Genomic DNA, 16,264 nt, shown 5'->3' on the forward strand with positions numbered 1-16,264 from the left:
GCGCAATTGTCAGATAAAGCAACGCAGTGCTGAATCGCAAAAAGTGGCCTGGTGGCCAGCCAAATGGTCCAGGGCTTAAAGCGGAGGACCCTCCGAAAAAATTTTTTTTAAAGCCAGCAGCTACAAATACTGCAGCTGCTGATTTTTAAAAAATAAACACTTACCTGTCCAGCGCGCCCGCAAAGTCGTTAGAAGAGGACGAGCAATCGCTCGGTCCTCGGATGCTGCCGCCACCATGCTTGATGAGGGAATCAGGAAGTGAAGCCTTGCGGCTTCACTGCCCGGTTTCCTACTGCGCATGCGCAAGTGCGCTGCGTGCCGTCACTGGTCCCCGCTCTCTTCTGGGAACACTGTGTTTCCCAGAAGACAGCGGGGGGGTGACACGAAGGGGCGTGACCAGAGGGGGGGGGGGTTCCAAAAAGGGTAAGTTCCACTTTTGGGTGGAACTCCGCTTTAAGTGGTTAAAAACATTAGCTATACGTAAATTAAGATATTTTTTCCATTTTACTCTTTCAGGACCCAGTGTCGACCCCATGGCAGTCACTCCTGTGGGCTCTGCCACCTGGCGAGATGCTTCGTACAAGACGATCCGAATGGCCCTCGGTCTACAAATACGTCCCTTTTCTACTCTTCCCTCCGCTGAGACCAGCCAAGGAAAAATAAAACCACAAGATGAAAACACCCAAAGAAAGAAAACTCCTGGGCCTCAACCAACACCTTTTCATCGGGACCTAATAGCCAGCGCATGCAATGCATATACCCGCGATTACATGAGAGAAACCCGAAGCTCTGTGTTCATCCTCAGACAGGCCTTGTGGGAGACAGATCGCCATATCCAGAGATTGCAGAAAGAAAGAGACATATTGGAACGATCCCATGCCAACACTCGAAGAGATGTGTTGACCAATAATGAGACCCTGCAATTACGCAGTACAAGACCAATGACAGAGAGGGTGAGAAAATGCTTTTACTAATCTCTAATGCCATCTGCTGCTCTAGAATGGTGCAGCAATCCAGTCTACAGTTAAAGGGACATACAATCCAATGAGAGCGCCAAATAAACTTCCCAAGTGTCCAAGGTGGGGCCAGCCCATTTTGGGTGCCAAACACACTCCCCTTTCTTCCGGGCTATTTAACAAATGCATTGTCATGCCCAGGGATCAGGTTTAACCACTTGCCTACCAGGCACTTACACCCCCTTCCTGCCCAGGCCATTTTTCATCTTTCAGCGCTGTCACACTTTGAATGACAATTGCGCGGTCATGCTACACTGTACTAAAACAAATTTTTTATAATTTTCTTCACACAAATAGAGTTTTCTTTTGGTGGTATTTAATTACTGCTGGGTTTTTAATTTTTTACAAAAAAAAAAAGACCAAACATTTAAAAAAAATGTTTTTTACTTGGTTACAAACTTTACTGACAGAAACAAAGTAATTTCTTGCCTTCACTGATGTGCGCTGGTGGGGCGGCACTGAACTGGTGGGCATTGATGAAGTGGCACTGATGAGGCGACACTTATGGGCACTGATTAGGTGGAACCGATGAGGAGGCACTAATATGCCGCACTTATGGGCACTGATAGGTGGCACTGATGAGCACTGATAGGCGGTACTGATGGGCACTGTTAGGTGGCACTGGTGGGCACTGATAGGCAGCACTGGTGGGCACTGATAGGCAGCATGGATAGGCGGTACTGATGGGCAGTGATGGGCATTGATGGGTGGCACTGATGAGCATTGATCAACAGCAGTGATGGGCATTGATGGGCAGCACTGATAGCCAGTACTGACTGGCATTGCAAATTGGCACTGATTAGTGGCACTTGTGGGCACTGGTGGGCACTGATTGCTGCAACTGGTGGGCACTGATTGCTACCACTGGTGGGCAATGATGGCCACTGATTGACGACACTAAATTGTCATACTGTAATTGGGGCACTGATGATCAGTGCCCCAATTACATTCCTATATTTCCCCCCTGGGAGGAGATGCCGCTGATCGTCTCTCCTCGCCGATTACCGGCATCTCCATGTTTACAAGTGACCAGCTGTGATTGGACATAACCGATCACATGGTAAAAGAGCTGCGGAAGTGGCTCTTTATAGAGATTGGGGTCGTGCCATGTCCTAGCAACGCGGCGTGGCTGTGATCGCTGCACGCCCCCGCGGGAGCGCGAGAGCGGCTGTTCTGGGACGCCTTCATATGACGTCATCCCAGAACGAGAGCCGCACCGCTCCGCCGTCATTTGACGGTGGGTGGGCGGCAAGCAGTTAAACATCAGTTGCTATAGCAGTAGAGAGGCTCCCAGCAACCAGCTGGATAAGTGCAGCAGCAGGTCACCTGATGTGAGGTCACCTGATGTTAGTCCTAAGCCCTAGTCAGTGTTCACCAGAGCTCCTGGGTTTTGCTGTGTGTTAGTACCAGGTCACGGTCCTCAGAATCGCCGCCCAGAAGGTGAGTAAGCCAGAGTCCAGTAGCGAATATATCAGGTAGGGATCAAGCAGCAGCATAGTCAGTAAAAAAGCCAAAGGTCAGTAACAATTGGTTGCAGGATGGGATTAAGCAGTAGCATGGGTGAGGTACAAAATAAAGGTTTGTAATGAGTAGTAGCAAAGATAAGGACAGCAGTAGGAGTGATAAGAATGACATATTGGCTGGTGAGAGCACAATAATGTGACAAACAGGAAGTGTTAAGGCAAGGCTTTAATAGGAAGTTCATGGGAGGAGTAAAGTGTTCAGCGAGCTGTCCGACATACTAAGTGGCTCAGCAAGAAATCGCCAGACACAGCAGAGGTCGCAGGTTCAGACCCGGGTCCTGACATACTACGAAGTTTACATACTATGATACCCTGATGAAGGAGAGTGTATTTGGTCCCTGAAACATGTTGGCTCTATTATGCTATGAATTAATTTTATCATGAAATTATCTCGGACATTTTTTGCTGCTCTCGTTGGATTGTATTTGTCAGGATTCTCAACTCTGGATCAATCCCCTTTCCCCTGAGGGGGGTCTTGCCTCCTGCGGAGTGCTACCGAACCAGAGTGGCAGCTGACAATTTTAGTGACCCTTAGAAAATCTGAATCCAGTACTCTGTTCTTGTGTTTGAACAGTTAAAGGAAAACCGGTTTACCAAAACTCTTTCAGGCAAATTAAATGTATATTTTTAAGTGTATCTAAAGCCCAACCTTTTTATTTTTGGGTAGACTGGGAAAAATGTATACCCTATATCAGGTTTTTTTGCTCTCAGTTCTATCTCTTCTTCATTTGTCCTGGCGGCCATTGTCCCCAGAATAGAAAGTGTTAGGTGAGTCCAAAATATTACGATTAGGGTTGTCCCGATACCACTTTTTTAAGACCGAGTACTCGTTGATACTGATCACCGATACTTTTTTTTAATGTCATGTGTCAGTATTTTTTTTTTACAATTTTAATTTTTTACAATTTTTTTGTTATTTTTTCTTGGGGGGGGGGGGTAGATGGTGTCAGTGTGTTTTTTATTTAAATTTTTATTATTTTTTACAATTAATTTTTTTATTATTTATTACAATTTTTTTTTTTTAGCCCTGTTGGGGGGCTTTGGTGAGATATCAGGGGTCTTAACAGACCTCTGACATCTCCTCTTTGAGACAGAGAAAGGGACTAAGGACACAGATTCCCCAGTCCCTTTCTCTGCTGCACGGAAAATGAATGGAGAGGAGACACAGGCTCCTCTCCATTCATAACCTGAAGCATCGTAAACACAGGTTACGATGCTTCAGTTATATGAATGGACAAAGTCAGTGATCACTAACTCTGTTCAATCGGAAAAGGTAGGAGCCGGGTTTAGCGGCTCCTACCTTCGCTCTCCATCCTGACAGAAGGGGCGGAGGAGAATATGGAGGGTGACACGGAGAGCAAAATGGGACATGGAGGGTGACACCGAGCAGGGAGGGGGACAGCAGCAGCACGGAGGGGGGACACAGAGCGCGGAGGGGGAGAGCAATACGGATGGGGGAACTGGAGGAGGATACAGGGACAGGGATTGGTGCGGCTTTGGGGGAAGTTACAAGCAGTGATCACCGCTGTATAGATTTCACTAAAACAGCTGAAAAGGGGGGAGGGGGGGTCCAGGGAGAAGCTGTCAGGCTGTATTGAAATCTATAGAGGGAGATCGATGCTTGTAACTGCCCCCGCCGCACCGATCATCCCTGACTGCCTAGGTATCGGGTGAAGCATCGGAGCATTTTCCTTGAGTACTTGGGAAATGCTTGGTATCGGTACCAATACTGATACTAGTATTGGTATCGGGACAACCCGAGATAAGATGTCACCACCAGTACAGGAATCGAGGGGAAGTCTTCCAATGGGAACATTTGTTCTTGTAACAACTGTCTGCGGGAGGATTTACTTCTCGTTCTGTCTACATGACAGGAAGTGATGGGAAATCTCCCCAATAGTACAGAGATAGTGAACTGGTAGAGATTTTTACTCTTTTCTTACTCTATACAAAATGGAAAACAAAAAAGTTTTGGCTTTATGTAGCACCCTCCTAGATGGGCCGCTAGATAGGCTAGGTAAATGTAGTGTTTCTTTTTGGCTCCTTTGTAATCAGTGGAGCAGATTGTTATTGCTTTGGGCTGTTCTGGGCTCTGCAGGTTTGATTGCTTCCCCTTGTTTTCTAGAGAAGTAAAATCAGCAATCTGAAAATGTATGTAACTTCAGTCAATCCCTGGGGAATGATAGCCAGTAGGTGGCTGGGGAGTGCATAAATAACATGGGGTCTGAGGCAGCCCGGTTCTTCCAGGAGGAGAAGTTCCCAGCCTGAAAGGCTACTGCCCTTCTAGGCCGCCAAGCTGCAACATTCCCTGTGTTCATTAAGGTCCCAGCTGTAGCAGGGGGGCCTGTTTGCTGAGAATCTCTGAAGCGAATCAAGTGATTTCACTGAGAATCCGGTCTGGAGAGTTCACGGGAGAAATGTTTGTCTGATATTGAAAGGAGGCATCCAAGTATCCAAGGACATTTTCAGTACAGACCTAAATGTAAGATCCTGGTGATTGTTGCTGCTCCCATCCCTTGCGTGTCAGTACTAGTGCTTGCCTTGACTGGGATATCACTGATGGTGTCTCAGTGCAGTCCATTTTCTGGTCCATTACTAAAGGGGACTGTCCTAAGGAGTCCTACATATTCCCATCGCACACATTCCTGGATGAGCTCTCAAATTAGGTTGCTGCAGCAACAGCCAACAGCCAACTGCAAACTGCAACATTTTGGAGTCATGCAAGACCCCTTCGTCAGGCATGCCCGACGAATGGGTTTTGCGTGACTCCGAAACGTTGCACTCTCCGTGTGTTGTGATCATGCAATAAATCATCTGTTTGGACACTATTCACGTCGTTCCATGGTGTACTGGCAAATATCTACATATCTCAGTGTCTAACATATAGCATCTTGTATTTTTCTATTTTTAGTACCCAGACAAAGTTGACACTCTTCTTCAAGAGGAGAGGAATGGCCTCCTGGACCTAAAGCGACACACAGAACGCCAGCTTCAGGAAATCTCAAGACAGATTAAAGTCAGTCACTGGCCTACAGGGGGCAAAACATCCTTTATCCTTATCTGTTATGTGCCATTCTTGAAAAACATATGCCAGTCTGTTTTGGGATAATACAAAGTGGTTCAGGAACAGAGTAGCACAGGTTGGACATTGTTCTTGAAGACCGCTTCAGCCCCGGACCATTTTGGTGGTTAAAGACCAGGCAACTTTTTGCGATTCGGCACTGCGTCGTTTTAACTGACAATTGCGCAGCCGTGCGACGTGGTTCCCAAACAAAATTGGCGTCCTTTTTTTCCCACAAATAGAGCTTTCTTTTGGTGGTATTTGATCACCTCTGCGATTTTTATTTTTTGCGCTATAAACAAAAAAAGCGACAATTTTGTTTTGTTTTTTTTATATTTTTAACTTTTTGCTATAATAAATATCCCCCAAAAATATATATAAAAAATGTTTTTCCCACAGTTTAGGCCGATACGTATTCTTCTACATATTTTTGGTAAAAAAAAAAAAAACAATAAGCGTTTATTGATTGGTTTGCGCAAAAGTTATAGCTTCTACAAAATAGGGGTTAGTTTTATGGCGTTTTTATTAATATTTTTTTTCTACTAGTTATGGTGGTGATCAGCGATTTTTATCATGACTGCGACTTTATGGCGGACACATCGGACACTTTTGATAATATTTTGGGACCATTGTCATTTTTATAGCTATAAGTGCTATAAAGATGCACTGATTACTGTAAACAATTACACTGGCAGTGAAGGGGTTAACCACTAGGTGGCACTGCAGGGGTTAAGTGTTCCCTAGGAAGTGATTCTTACTGTTAGGGGGCGTGGCTACACGTGACACGTCACTGATGACCGTTCCCGATCACGGGGAACGGTCATCAGTGACAGTGTCACTAGGCAGAATAGATGCGGTCGGCAAGAGCAGAACAGGGGAATGTCTTTGTAAACAAGGCATTCCCCTGTTCTGCTCTTGCCGACCACAATCGCGGGACTCCTGGGAACATTAAGTTTGCGGGACCCGCGGCCGCACTCGCGAGGCATGTGGTGGGCGCGTGCCCGCTGGGCGGCAGATTTAATTGTACGTACCTGTACGCCAATCTGCCTGCCCGTGCCATTCTGTCGATGTAAATAGGCGTGCGGCGGTCAGCAAGTGGTTAAGCTGGCCATACACTAGTAGAATTCCGAGCGAAAGCTCAAATAGAAATTCTTAGGACATTCGACTTGAGGGATGTGGTTTACAAGTACTTTCGTTTGCTTTTAACATTGATTTTGGAACAAATACATTTTACAGAACGAAAACCACATGCATTGTTAGAAATTCATTAATTCAGCGCTTTGTATCCTTCTCATCTCAGTTTGAAAACGAACATTGATAAGACCCCACTAACGATTAGAAAATTGATGAATGAATGTTCTTAAAACAAAAAAAATTCAAACAAAATTCTACTAGCGCAGTGATCTCCAAACTGCGGCCCAAGGGTCGAATGTGGCCCTTTGCTTGCCATTATCCGGACCTTGGGCACTTCCACCCACTGACACCAACGATGGGGAAAGCTTTTTCCCACTGATCTCACCAATGGGGCATTTTTCCTTCCACTGATATCACCAATAGTGGGGCACTATTTCTGCCACTGATATGAGGCATTATCCTCAAACTGACGCCAGCGATTTGGACTCTTCCTCCCGAAGACACCAGCATTGGGGCCCTATTCCTCCCATTGATACCAACGATGGGGACCTATTCCTCCCACTAATACCAATGATGAGCCATTGGTTATACTGTATCTACTGACATCGGGCCATTTTTCTAATCCTATTAGGAAAAGCCCGGCCCCCCTAAAGTCTCAAAGTCAGAAAATTTACCATTTGTTTGAAAAGATTGGAGACCCCTGTACTAGTGTATGGCCAGCTTTAACCTGTGCAAGGTAGGGGGGGGGAGGGGGTTATTATGTGGCAAATCGGGAAGTATCTGTTATCACACCAACATGGAGATTTATCAGCATGTTGAAAAATTTCTGTAAATTAATTTGCCAAGAACGTCTCACTTTTCACCAATTTTTCACCAACCATACTGTATATGTTTAAAGTATAACTTGTTCTGTTACTTGTAGTTTGTCATGCACCTTCCTGAACGTCTCTCTGGTCTTGCAGGTGCTATATTCTCACCGGCAGAGACTATCAGATTTTTGCAAAGAAAAGGGCCGAGTATTGGACATTATCAGTGAGAACGCTCGGCCTCAGTCATTAGAACAGACAACACCAGGGGGCAGCACTCTTCTTGGCTCAGAAAATAAAGGTATTGCGATATCCCTAGAACAGACAACGTCCACCACATTCTGTCAATGTGTTCACTTTACTTATTACAATCTATGGGCCAGATTCACGTAGGTGAGCGGCAGCGTAACGTATCGTAGATACGTTACGCCGCCGCAAGTTTTCATCGCAAGTGCCTGATTCACCAAGCACTTGCGATGAAAACTACGCCGGCGGCCTCCGGCGCAAGGCGGGCCAATTCAAATGGGCGTGTGCCATTTAAATTAGGCGCGCTCCTGTGCCGGACCTACTACGCATGCTCAGTTGCGCAATTCCCGTTGTGCTTTGCGCGCCGTGACGTCATTTTTTCGAACGGCGACGCGCGTAGCGTACTTCCGTACTCCCGGACGTGTTACGCAAACGACGTTAAATTTTAAATTTCGACGCGGGAACGACAGCCATACTTTATACAGCAATATGATTGCTGTGTAAAGTTAGGGCAGGTCAAATAATGACTAACTTTGCGACGGGAAACTAGACTAGCGGCGACGTAGCGAACGCGAAAATCCGTCGTGGATCGCCGTAACTCCTAATTTGCATACCCGACGCTGGTTTATGATGCAAGCTCCCCCCAGCGGCGGTCGCGGTACTGCATCCTAAGATCCAGCAGTGTAAAACAATTACACCTGTCGGATCTTATGGATATCTATGCGTAACTGGTTCTATGAATCAGTCGCATAGATAGAAACAGAGATACAACGGCGTATCAGGAGATATCTCTTTGGTGAATCTGGCCCTAAATAATCAAAGTAGAACTCCAGGGAAGCAATTAAATATACAACTATATATGTGTGAAATGCTTTACCTGCTGTGAGGCACTGACTGGCAGGATTGTAGACAGTTAGCCAGATTCAGGTAGCTTTACACCGGCGTATCAGTAGATACGCCGACGTAACTCTGAATCTACACCGTCGTAAGTTTAAGTGTATGCTCAAACTGAGATACACTTAAACCTATCTAAGATACGACGGCCTGCGCCATCGTATCTTAGGGTGCAATATTTACGCTGGCCGCTAGGTGGCGCTTCCGTTGAGTTTGGCGTAGAATATGCAAATGACTAGATATGCCGATTCACGAACGTACGTGCGCCCGTCGCAGTAAAGATACGCCGTTTCCGTAAGAGGTACGCCGCGTAAAGATAAAGCTGCCCCCTAGCTGCTCTAGTCAATGTTAAGTATTGCCGTTGTTCCCGCGTCGAAATTAGAAAATTTTTAAACGTTTGCGTAAGTTGTCCGTGAATAGGGCTGGACGTCATTTACGTTCACGTCGAAACCAATACATCCTTGCGGCGTACTTTGGAGAAATGCACACTGGGATATGTACACGGACGGCGCATGCGCCGTTCGTAAAAAACGTCAATCATGTCGGGTCACGAGTAATTTACATAAAACACGCCCCCCTCATCCTCATTTGGATTAGGTGCGCTTACGCCGGCCTATTGACGCTACGCCGCCGTAACTTAGGAGGCAAGTGCTTTGTGAATACAGCACTTGCCTCACTTACTTACGGCGGCGTAGGTAAATACGATACGCTACGCCGCCGGAAAGATGCGCCGCCGTACCTGAATCTGGCTAAGTGTGTATGCGTCACCCAGGTTTATCATTTACACATGGTGAGGGGTTCAGGGTTTATGGCAGATAGAGAGAAAACAAACTTTGTCATTTTCTAAAGAATGTAAAAAGTTGTGCCTGGGTCCTGGAACCTGGAGACTTTGCAGAGCTTTGCTTGGGATAATATAAATGCCTGCGAACAGTTCAGACTAATAATGAGATCTGGCTACCAGTTAAAATGTGGACCTAGGAATGGAAGCTTTATTCCACTTAAAGTTCTACAAAGCCTCCAGGTTCCAGGACACAAAGCACAACAGCCACAGGTCCACTGGTCTTTATATAGCTGTGGTTTGGGTCCTTGAGCCTAGAGACTTTGTAGAGCTTTGAGTGGGAGCAAGCCTCCTAGGAGTACATATTTTAACTGGTAGCCAGACCTCATTACTAGTCTACACTGTCCAAAGTCTTTTATATATGTGGACTGACTGGTGCTCAGAGCTCTCTCTGTGCTGTGGAAGCCTGCTGCTGGGTGAAAAGACTGAATGCTGACAAAACATTAAAGTGGTTGTATAGGTTTAAAAATGTTTTTTTAAATAACAAACATGTCATACTTACCTCCACTGTGCAGTTTGTTTTGCACAGAGTGGCCCGATCCTCCTGTTCTGGGGTCCCTCGGCAGCTGTGTCGGCTCCCCCCTGTAATAGCTAACCCCCTCTGGGAAGCTCTCTCCTGAGGGGGTTAGCTTGCAGGCGCACTCCCTGTCATAAATGCTGCATCCATAGACACAGAGTGTATGATTCGGTCCCGATCCACGGCGGGCGCGTCATTGGATGTGATTGACAGTAGCGCGAGCCAATGGCTGCGCTGCTATCAATCTAGCCAATCTATCCAATCAATGGCCAGACCCCGTGGAGAAGAGGATGCCGGGAGACGCGCACAGCAGGTGAACGGGCTCAGGTAAGTAAATGGGGCGGCTGGGGGGCCGTCATTTCCAGGTGTTTTTTCACCTTAATGCATAGGATGTATTAAGGTGAAAAAACACAAACCTTTACAACCCCTTTAAAAGGTGATTGCATGAGCTGCCTGTTTATTTTAGGGAATTTTTTAGGGGGGCACCCTGCTAGTCAGGAGCTAACCTGAGTTTGTTCTTGGGTGTCCCTCTCTGGTGCATGGTTTACTGCTGCCAATACAAAACCAAAACCATAAATCCAGAACTGTCCCCTGTAGTACTTAATTTCTGCCATTAGATGTCCCCATTCTGACATCCAGCATTGCTTAACCCACTTTCTCTGAGCCTAGGTTGCCCTGGACCGGGGGGGGGGGGGTAATAAGAGCTAGATACCAGGCCATATTCAGGTATTTACACTACTTACGTTTAAAGCAGACACAAAATATTAATAGAGGAGGTAATGTTATATAGTATAATAGTGATAATATTGATTACAAAGCTATATTATTATGTGCTTATTTGTGCTTCTGACTTCAGCATAATGGCAGTGTTTTCTGCATTAGCTGTCTAATTTTCTTTGATGCTTTTTTTTATTCTTTTCTTTTTTTAAATGTCGTTCTCCATTTTAAACACAACCCCTTTAATGCCTTGACATGTTTTCTTTCTCTCTTGTCAGATTGTCAGGCTGCCATGAAAGACGCCCGTTCAACGCGTGAAAACTTCAGAAAGACGCAGCCTCCCAACTGGCAGAAACCGTTGGACTGTGCAGAATTAAAAGACAGCGTGACACAAGGACTCCGCAAAAAAGCAGAGGAGAGCTCCCGAATCCGGGTAAGTCCCATACTTATCAACATTATGGTCCCTAATCCTGGGACACAGTTAACCCCTAATGGTCTGTAGTGCATTCACTTTTTTGGGTGGGCATGCCCAAATCATGGCCATTCAACAGGTTGGTCCTACTCAGACTCTGCCTGTAACTTTGTAGGGATGCCTACTTGTAGGCCCTATTCCGCCATGCCTTTTTGAGGTACTGTGCATGTGCAGTAACTCAAATAAGACCCCTTTTCCCACTGGAGCGTTTTTCAGGCGCTTTGGCGTTAAAAAAAGCGCATGTAAAGCTCCTAAAAGAAGCCTCATCTGATATCCCAATGTGAAAGCCCGAGTGCTTTCAGAGCCCTTTCACACTGCCAGCGCCCAAAAAACACTGGTAAAGCTCCGCTGAGACCCCTTTGGCACTGTGGCGTTTTGCAGGCGCTTTGGCGTTAAAAAAGCACCTCAATGGGAAGGGGCACTTTAGGATACGTGTGTTCAATGCTCCTAAAGCGCTCCAAAGAAGCTGCTTACAGGACTTTTTGTTGACGCCCTGCCAGTGCAGTGCCTCAGTGTGAAAGCACTCAGGCTTTCACGTTGGGATTGCAGATGAGTCTTCTTTCAGGCGCTTCAAAGGCGCTTTTTTAACACTAAGACCCCTTTCACACTGAGCCGCTCATAGCGTCGGCAGTAAGACGCCGCTATTTTTACAACGGACTCTATGGGTGGATTTGCGGCGCATTTCGGCCACTAGCGGAGCGCATTTAACCCCCCTGCCAGCAGGCGAGAAAGGGCTAAAACCGCCCGCAATGCGCTGCGGTATAACCGCGCTGTCCCATTGATTTCAATGGGCAGCAGCGTCGGAGGAGCGGCAAACACACCGTTCCTTCACCGCTCCAAAGATGCGGCTAGCAGGGCTTTTTTTACCGTCCTGCTAGGGCAACACTCCAGTGTGAAAGCTCTCTGGTTTCACACTGGAGATAATGGAGCAGCTGTTTGAGGGCGGATTGCAGGCGCTATTTTTAATGCTATAGCGCCTGCAATACACCCTCAGTGTGAAAGGGGTTTAAGACCTCTTTCACACTGGGGTGTTTTTCAGGCACTTTAGTGTGAAAGCACTCGGGTGTTCACATTGGGAGTGCAGATGCAGCTTCTTTCAGGCGCTTTACAGGAGTTTTTTTTACGCTAAAGCGCCTGAAAAACGCCCCAATGTGAAAGGGGTCATTGTTGGGCAAAAGTAGGTGGCACTGGTGGATACTGATAGGTGGCACTGTGGGCACTGGTGGGTACTGAGAGGTGGCACTGACAAGTGGCACTGGTGGGCACAGATGAGGCAGCCGTGACTCTCCCTGTGAGGGGCCGATGTCCCTCTGACAGAAGCCGGTGATCAGCTTTTCTTTTTCTTGCACGCTGATAGCGTTCCTGTTTTAAAAATGTATTTCTTGGGCTACAGCAACTGACGTCTTTCAAGAATATAATCTGTTTTCATAACTGACGAATAAATGTTAATTAAAAAATATCTTGTATCAGGACGATGTGACGCTGGCATTGGGAAACGTGAAGAACATAATTCAGAGGAAGCAGAGGCTGTACCAGGAGATGGAGGGCAGTTATCAGCTGCAGCTGGTATGTATGATGCATATATTCAGATCAGTGGGTTCCCTGGTTCCAGCTCCGCCCACTTCTGAGGTCATTACAGACTCAGAACCAGTGGCAGCCCATCTGTTAGGGGCACTGCCCCCTAATCCATGTGTCCGGCCCCCTAATCTACATGAAGGGTGCCATACACATGATATCCAACAGGTTTTTTCTTCTTTTTTTTTTAAGCACATGATTAGAGCCAGAGGCTTTAATTGGCTTTAAAAAAGGGTAAGCTCGGGGCGCAGAGCACTGCGCCCTGAGCCCACCCGGTTGTGTGACAATAGCAAATTAATATTCGCTATTGTGTTCCTTATTGTCCCCCCGGCCAATCAGGAAGCTGGTCCTGAGACCCGATTGGCCAGGGAGTCTTAGGACTCCCGGCCAATCAGACCAACTTCCTGTTCGACCGGGAGGAGAAGCAATAGCCCCAGCTTTTCCCTGGAGTCTGCAAGCTGGAGTGAGGGGCAGCATCGGCCTCCAAAGGTAAGGCGACTGATTGCCACCGTCCATCTCTCATGGGGGGCACTGATTGCCACCGTCCATCTCTCATGGGGGGCACCGATTGCCACCGTCCATCTCTCATGGGGTGCACCAATTGCCACAGTCCATCTCCCATAGGGGGGCAACAATTGCTGCCACTGTCCATCTCCCATAGGGGGGCAACAATTGCCACGTCCATCTCCCACGGGTAGGGGAGGGCACTGATCGCCCGTCTGTCTCCCACACTCAGCGTCTGGTTTACATCTCAGGAGCCTATAAGCAGAGAATTCTAAAGTGCCACCTCCCCCCCCAAAAAAAACGATAAGACCGTCTTTTTTTATATAAAATATTTTTTATAAAAATATTTGTAAATATGTAAAGGGAAATGCTGTGGACTTTGATGTAAAGGAGAACACTGTGGACTGTGATGTAAAGGGAAACTCTGATGCAAGGGGGCCTCTGGTCACCAGAGTCCCCATTACACAACAGTTCCCAGAGTTCCCCTTACATCAGAGTCCTCAGAGTTCTCCTTTACATCAGAATCTGCATGGTTCCCCCTTACAGTACAAGGGGAACCTCTGGGGAATCTAATGTAAAGGAGAATTCTTATGTAAAGGGGACACTGCAGACTGTGATATAAAGGGAAACTCTGATGTAAGGTGGTCTCTGGTCACCAAAGCCCCCCAACTCTGATGTAAGGTGGTCTCTGGTCACCAAAGCCCCCCTTACATCACAATCAGCAGCGTTCCCCTTTACATCAGGGTCCGCAGTCTTCCCTGTTACATTAGCGTTTCCCTTTACATCGGGGTCCACAAAGGTCCCCTTGAACTGTGTAGGGCGCATTGCTGGTGGTATTAATTCTTTTTCGGACGCTAGTGGGGGTTAAAACCGCTAGCGACCGAATATCGAGGTAAATACGACCGCTACCGCACCTCCAAGGTGTTACTGGCCAGATCACTAGGGGAAAACGCCTTTAAAAAAAAAGAAAACTAATGCTGCCACCACATCTAATGATTGATAAGCTGTAATATATTACAATTTTTGTTTTAATACCGCTTTAATCATCAGCAATAAGCGTATATTGATTGGTTTGCGCAAAAGTTATAGCGTCTACAAAATAGGGGGTCGTTTTGTGGCATTTTTATTATCAATTTTTTTCTTACTAGTAATGGCGGCGATCTGCAATTTTTAACGTGACTACGACTTTATGGCGGACACTTCAGACACTTTTGACACATTTTTGGGATCACTGTCATTTTTACAGCGATCAGTGCTATAAAAATACACTGATAACTGTAATAAATGGCACTGACAGTGAAGGGGTTAACCACTAGGGGGCGCTGAAGGTGTTAGGTGTGTCCTAGGGAGTGTTAGGGGGAGGAGCTACCAGTGACACGTTAGCCATCACTGTTCCCGATCACAGGGAACAGTAGATCCCTGACGTGTCACTAGGCAGAACAGGGGAATGCCTTGTTTACAAAGGCATCCCCCTGTTCTGCCTTTGCCGACCGCAATCACGGGCCGCCTGGGAACATCGAGTTCAGGTACGCCCATTTGCCTGCCCGTGCCATTGTGTAGACGTAAATGTGCGTGCGCTGGTCGGCAAGTGGTTAAAACTCGAGAGTGCAAAATCTGGTACATCTGTGCATGGCAGCCAATCAGCTTCTAACTTCAGCTTGTTCAATTAAGCTTTGACAATAAAACCCGGAAGCTGATTGGTTTCTATACAGAGCTGCACCAGATTTTGCACTCTCCAGTTTTAGTAAATCTCCCCCAATGTAGATTCCTTAGTAGATCTGTATAATGTTATATATATGTTCCAGGGCCCGAAGTCCAGCTTGGATCTTTCTGTGAGAGAACGTCTGGATCGTCCACTGGTCAGAATCCTCCAGAGACACCCAGGAACCCAGCTCCCCGAGGGCACCCTAATCTGCCAGGTACAGCCAAATGTTCGCTATGTACAGTATATATATACCCAGAAAAATGTGTATTATTTAGGTACCCCCTTGTAAGAGAGGCTTCATGGTTGGCTTTTGACGCCAAAAGCACAAGACCCTACCCCCGCTCTTGTCCTGCTAGGACGACGTCCCTCCTGCGGAGTCCAAACTGTCTGCCATCTTGTGCCCCACTCAATGCCAGAGGCCTCCACATGACATTCCAAGATATTAATTTTTACATCCCCAAAGGAAGGACTATCCACACATATAAGTATGCTTGCTGTACTTTACTGATGGTATTCAGGGAATGGCAAAGCAGTCACATCACCAGGACATACGCTTTAGAGCCATTTGGCATTGCGCAGTCAATCACATTGTCAGGACCCAGGTCTGAACCTGCGACCTCTGCTTTGTTTGGTAATGTCTTTTCTTAAGACAACCTAGCATTGTGTCTTGTGTGAACCTTGAACTCCTAGCTCCTCCCATGAACTTCCTATTTAAGTAATGTCTTTGCACTTCCTCTTTGCCAGATTATTGTGCTCGCTTTATCCAATATCTCACTCTTGTCACTGTTTCTGCTGTCTGTTTCTCCGCTACCACTTGTTACTAGGGTGACCACATTTCTAAACTACCATTCAGGGACACCCCCCCCCCCTTCCCAAAAATCAGCTTGTGCTGTAACTAATCACAGCACAGTGATTGACACAAGAGGCGGGATTTATGATTTCTCTAATCACAAGCAGGGGGTGGGGATTTTGCTCCTTCAGGCATTCCTGGCCAGGACAAGTCCTTTCAGTGAGTAAAGCGGTGATGTGGCGCCCTTTTTTGGGGGGCATCAGATTGGCCCGGGGGGGGGGGGGGGTGTCTGTGTCAGTTTCATTCCGGGACACTGTATTGTCCTGGAATGAAGGTGCCCGGGACAGACCTGCAAAATGCGGGACTGTCCCAGGCAATCCGGGACATGTGGTCACCCTACTTGTTACTGACCTTTGGTTTGTTTACTGACTACGCATCTGCTTGATCCCAGCCTGCAACCACTTGT

At 46.9% G+C, this 16,264-nt stretch overlaps 1 protein-coding gene across 3 annotated transcripts in view; it reads left to right on the forward strand.

Moving 5' to 3' along the window:
- Positions 1-16,264, forward strand: part of CCDC105 (coiled-coil domain containing 105) — a 47,762-nt gene that overhangs the window by 9,596 nt on the left and 21,902 nt on the right. For 2 of the 3 annotated variants that reach the window (XM_040324989.1, XM_040324990.1), the window contains exons 2-7: positions 517-953; positions 5,451-5,555; positions 7,697-7,841; positions 11,031-11,185; positions 12,695-12,790; positions 15,109-15,222. In XM_040324989.1, coding sequence (XP_040180923.1) covers positions 534-953; positions 5,451-5,555; positions 7,697-7,841; positions 11,031-11,185; positions 12,695-12,790; positions 15,109-15,222 — 1,035 coding nt within the window. In that variant the 5' untranslated portion in view covers positions 517-533. Of the gene's footprint in view, positions 1-514; positions 954-5,450; positions 5,556-7,696; positions 7,842-11,030; positions 11,186-12,694; positions 12,791-15,108; positions 15,223-16,264 lie in introns of all 3 variants that reach the window. The other variant, XM_040324988.1, reaches the window with a different exon arrangement.

Source organism: Rana temporaria, chromosome 9, assembly GCF_905171775.1.
Source record: "Rana temporaria chromosome 9, aRanTem1.1, whole genome shotgun sequence".
Classification (NCBI taxonomy): Eukaryota; Metazoa; Chordata; class Amphibia; order Anura; family Ranidae; genus Rana; species Rana temporaria.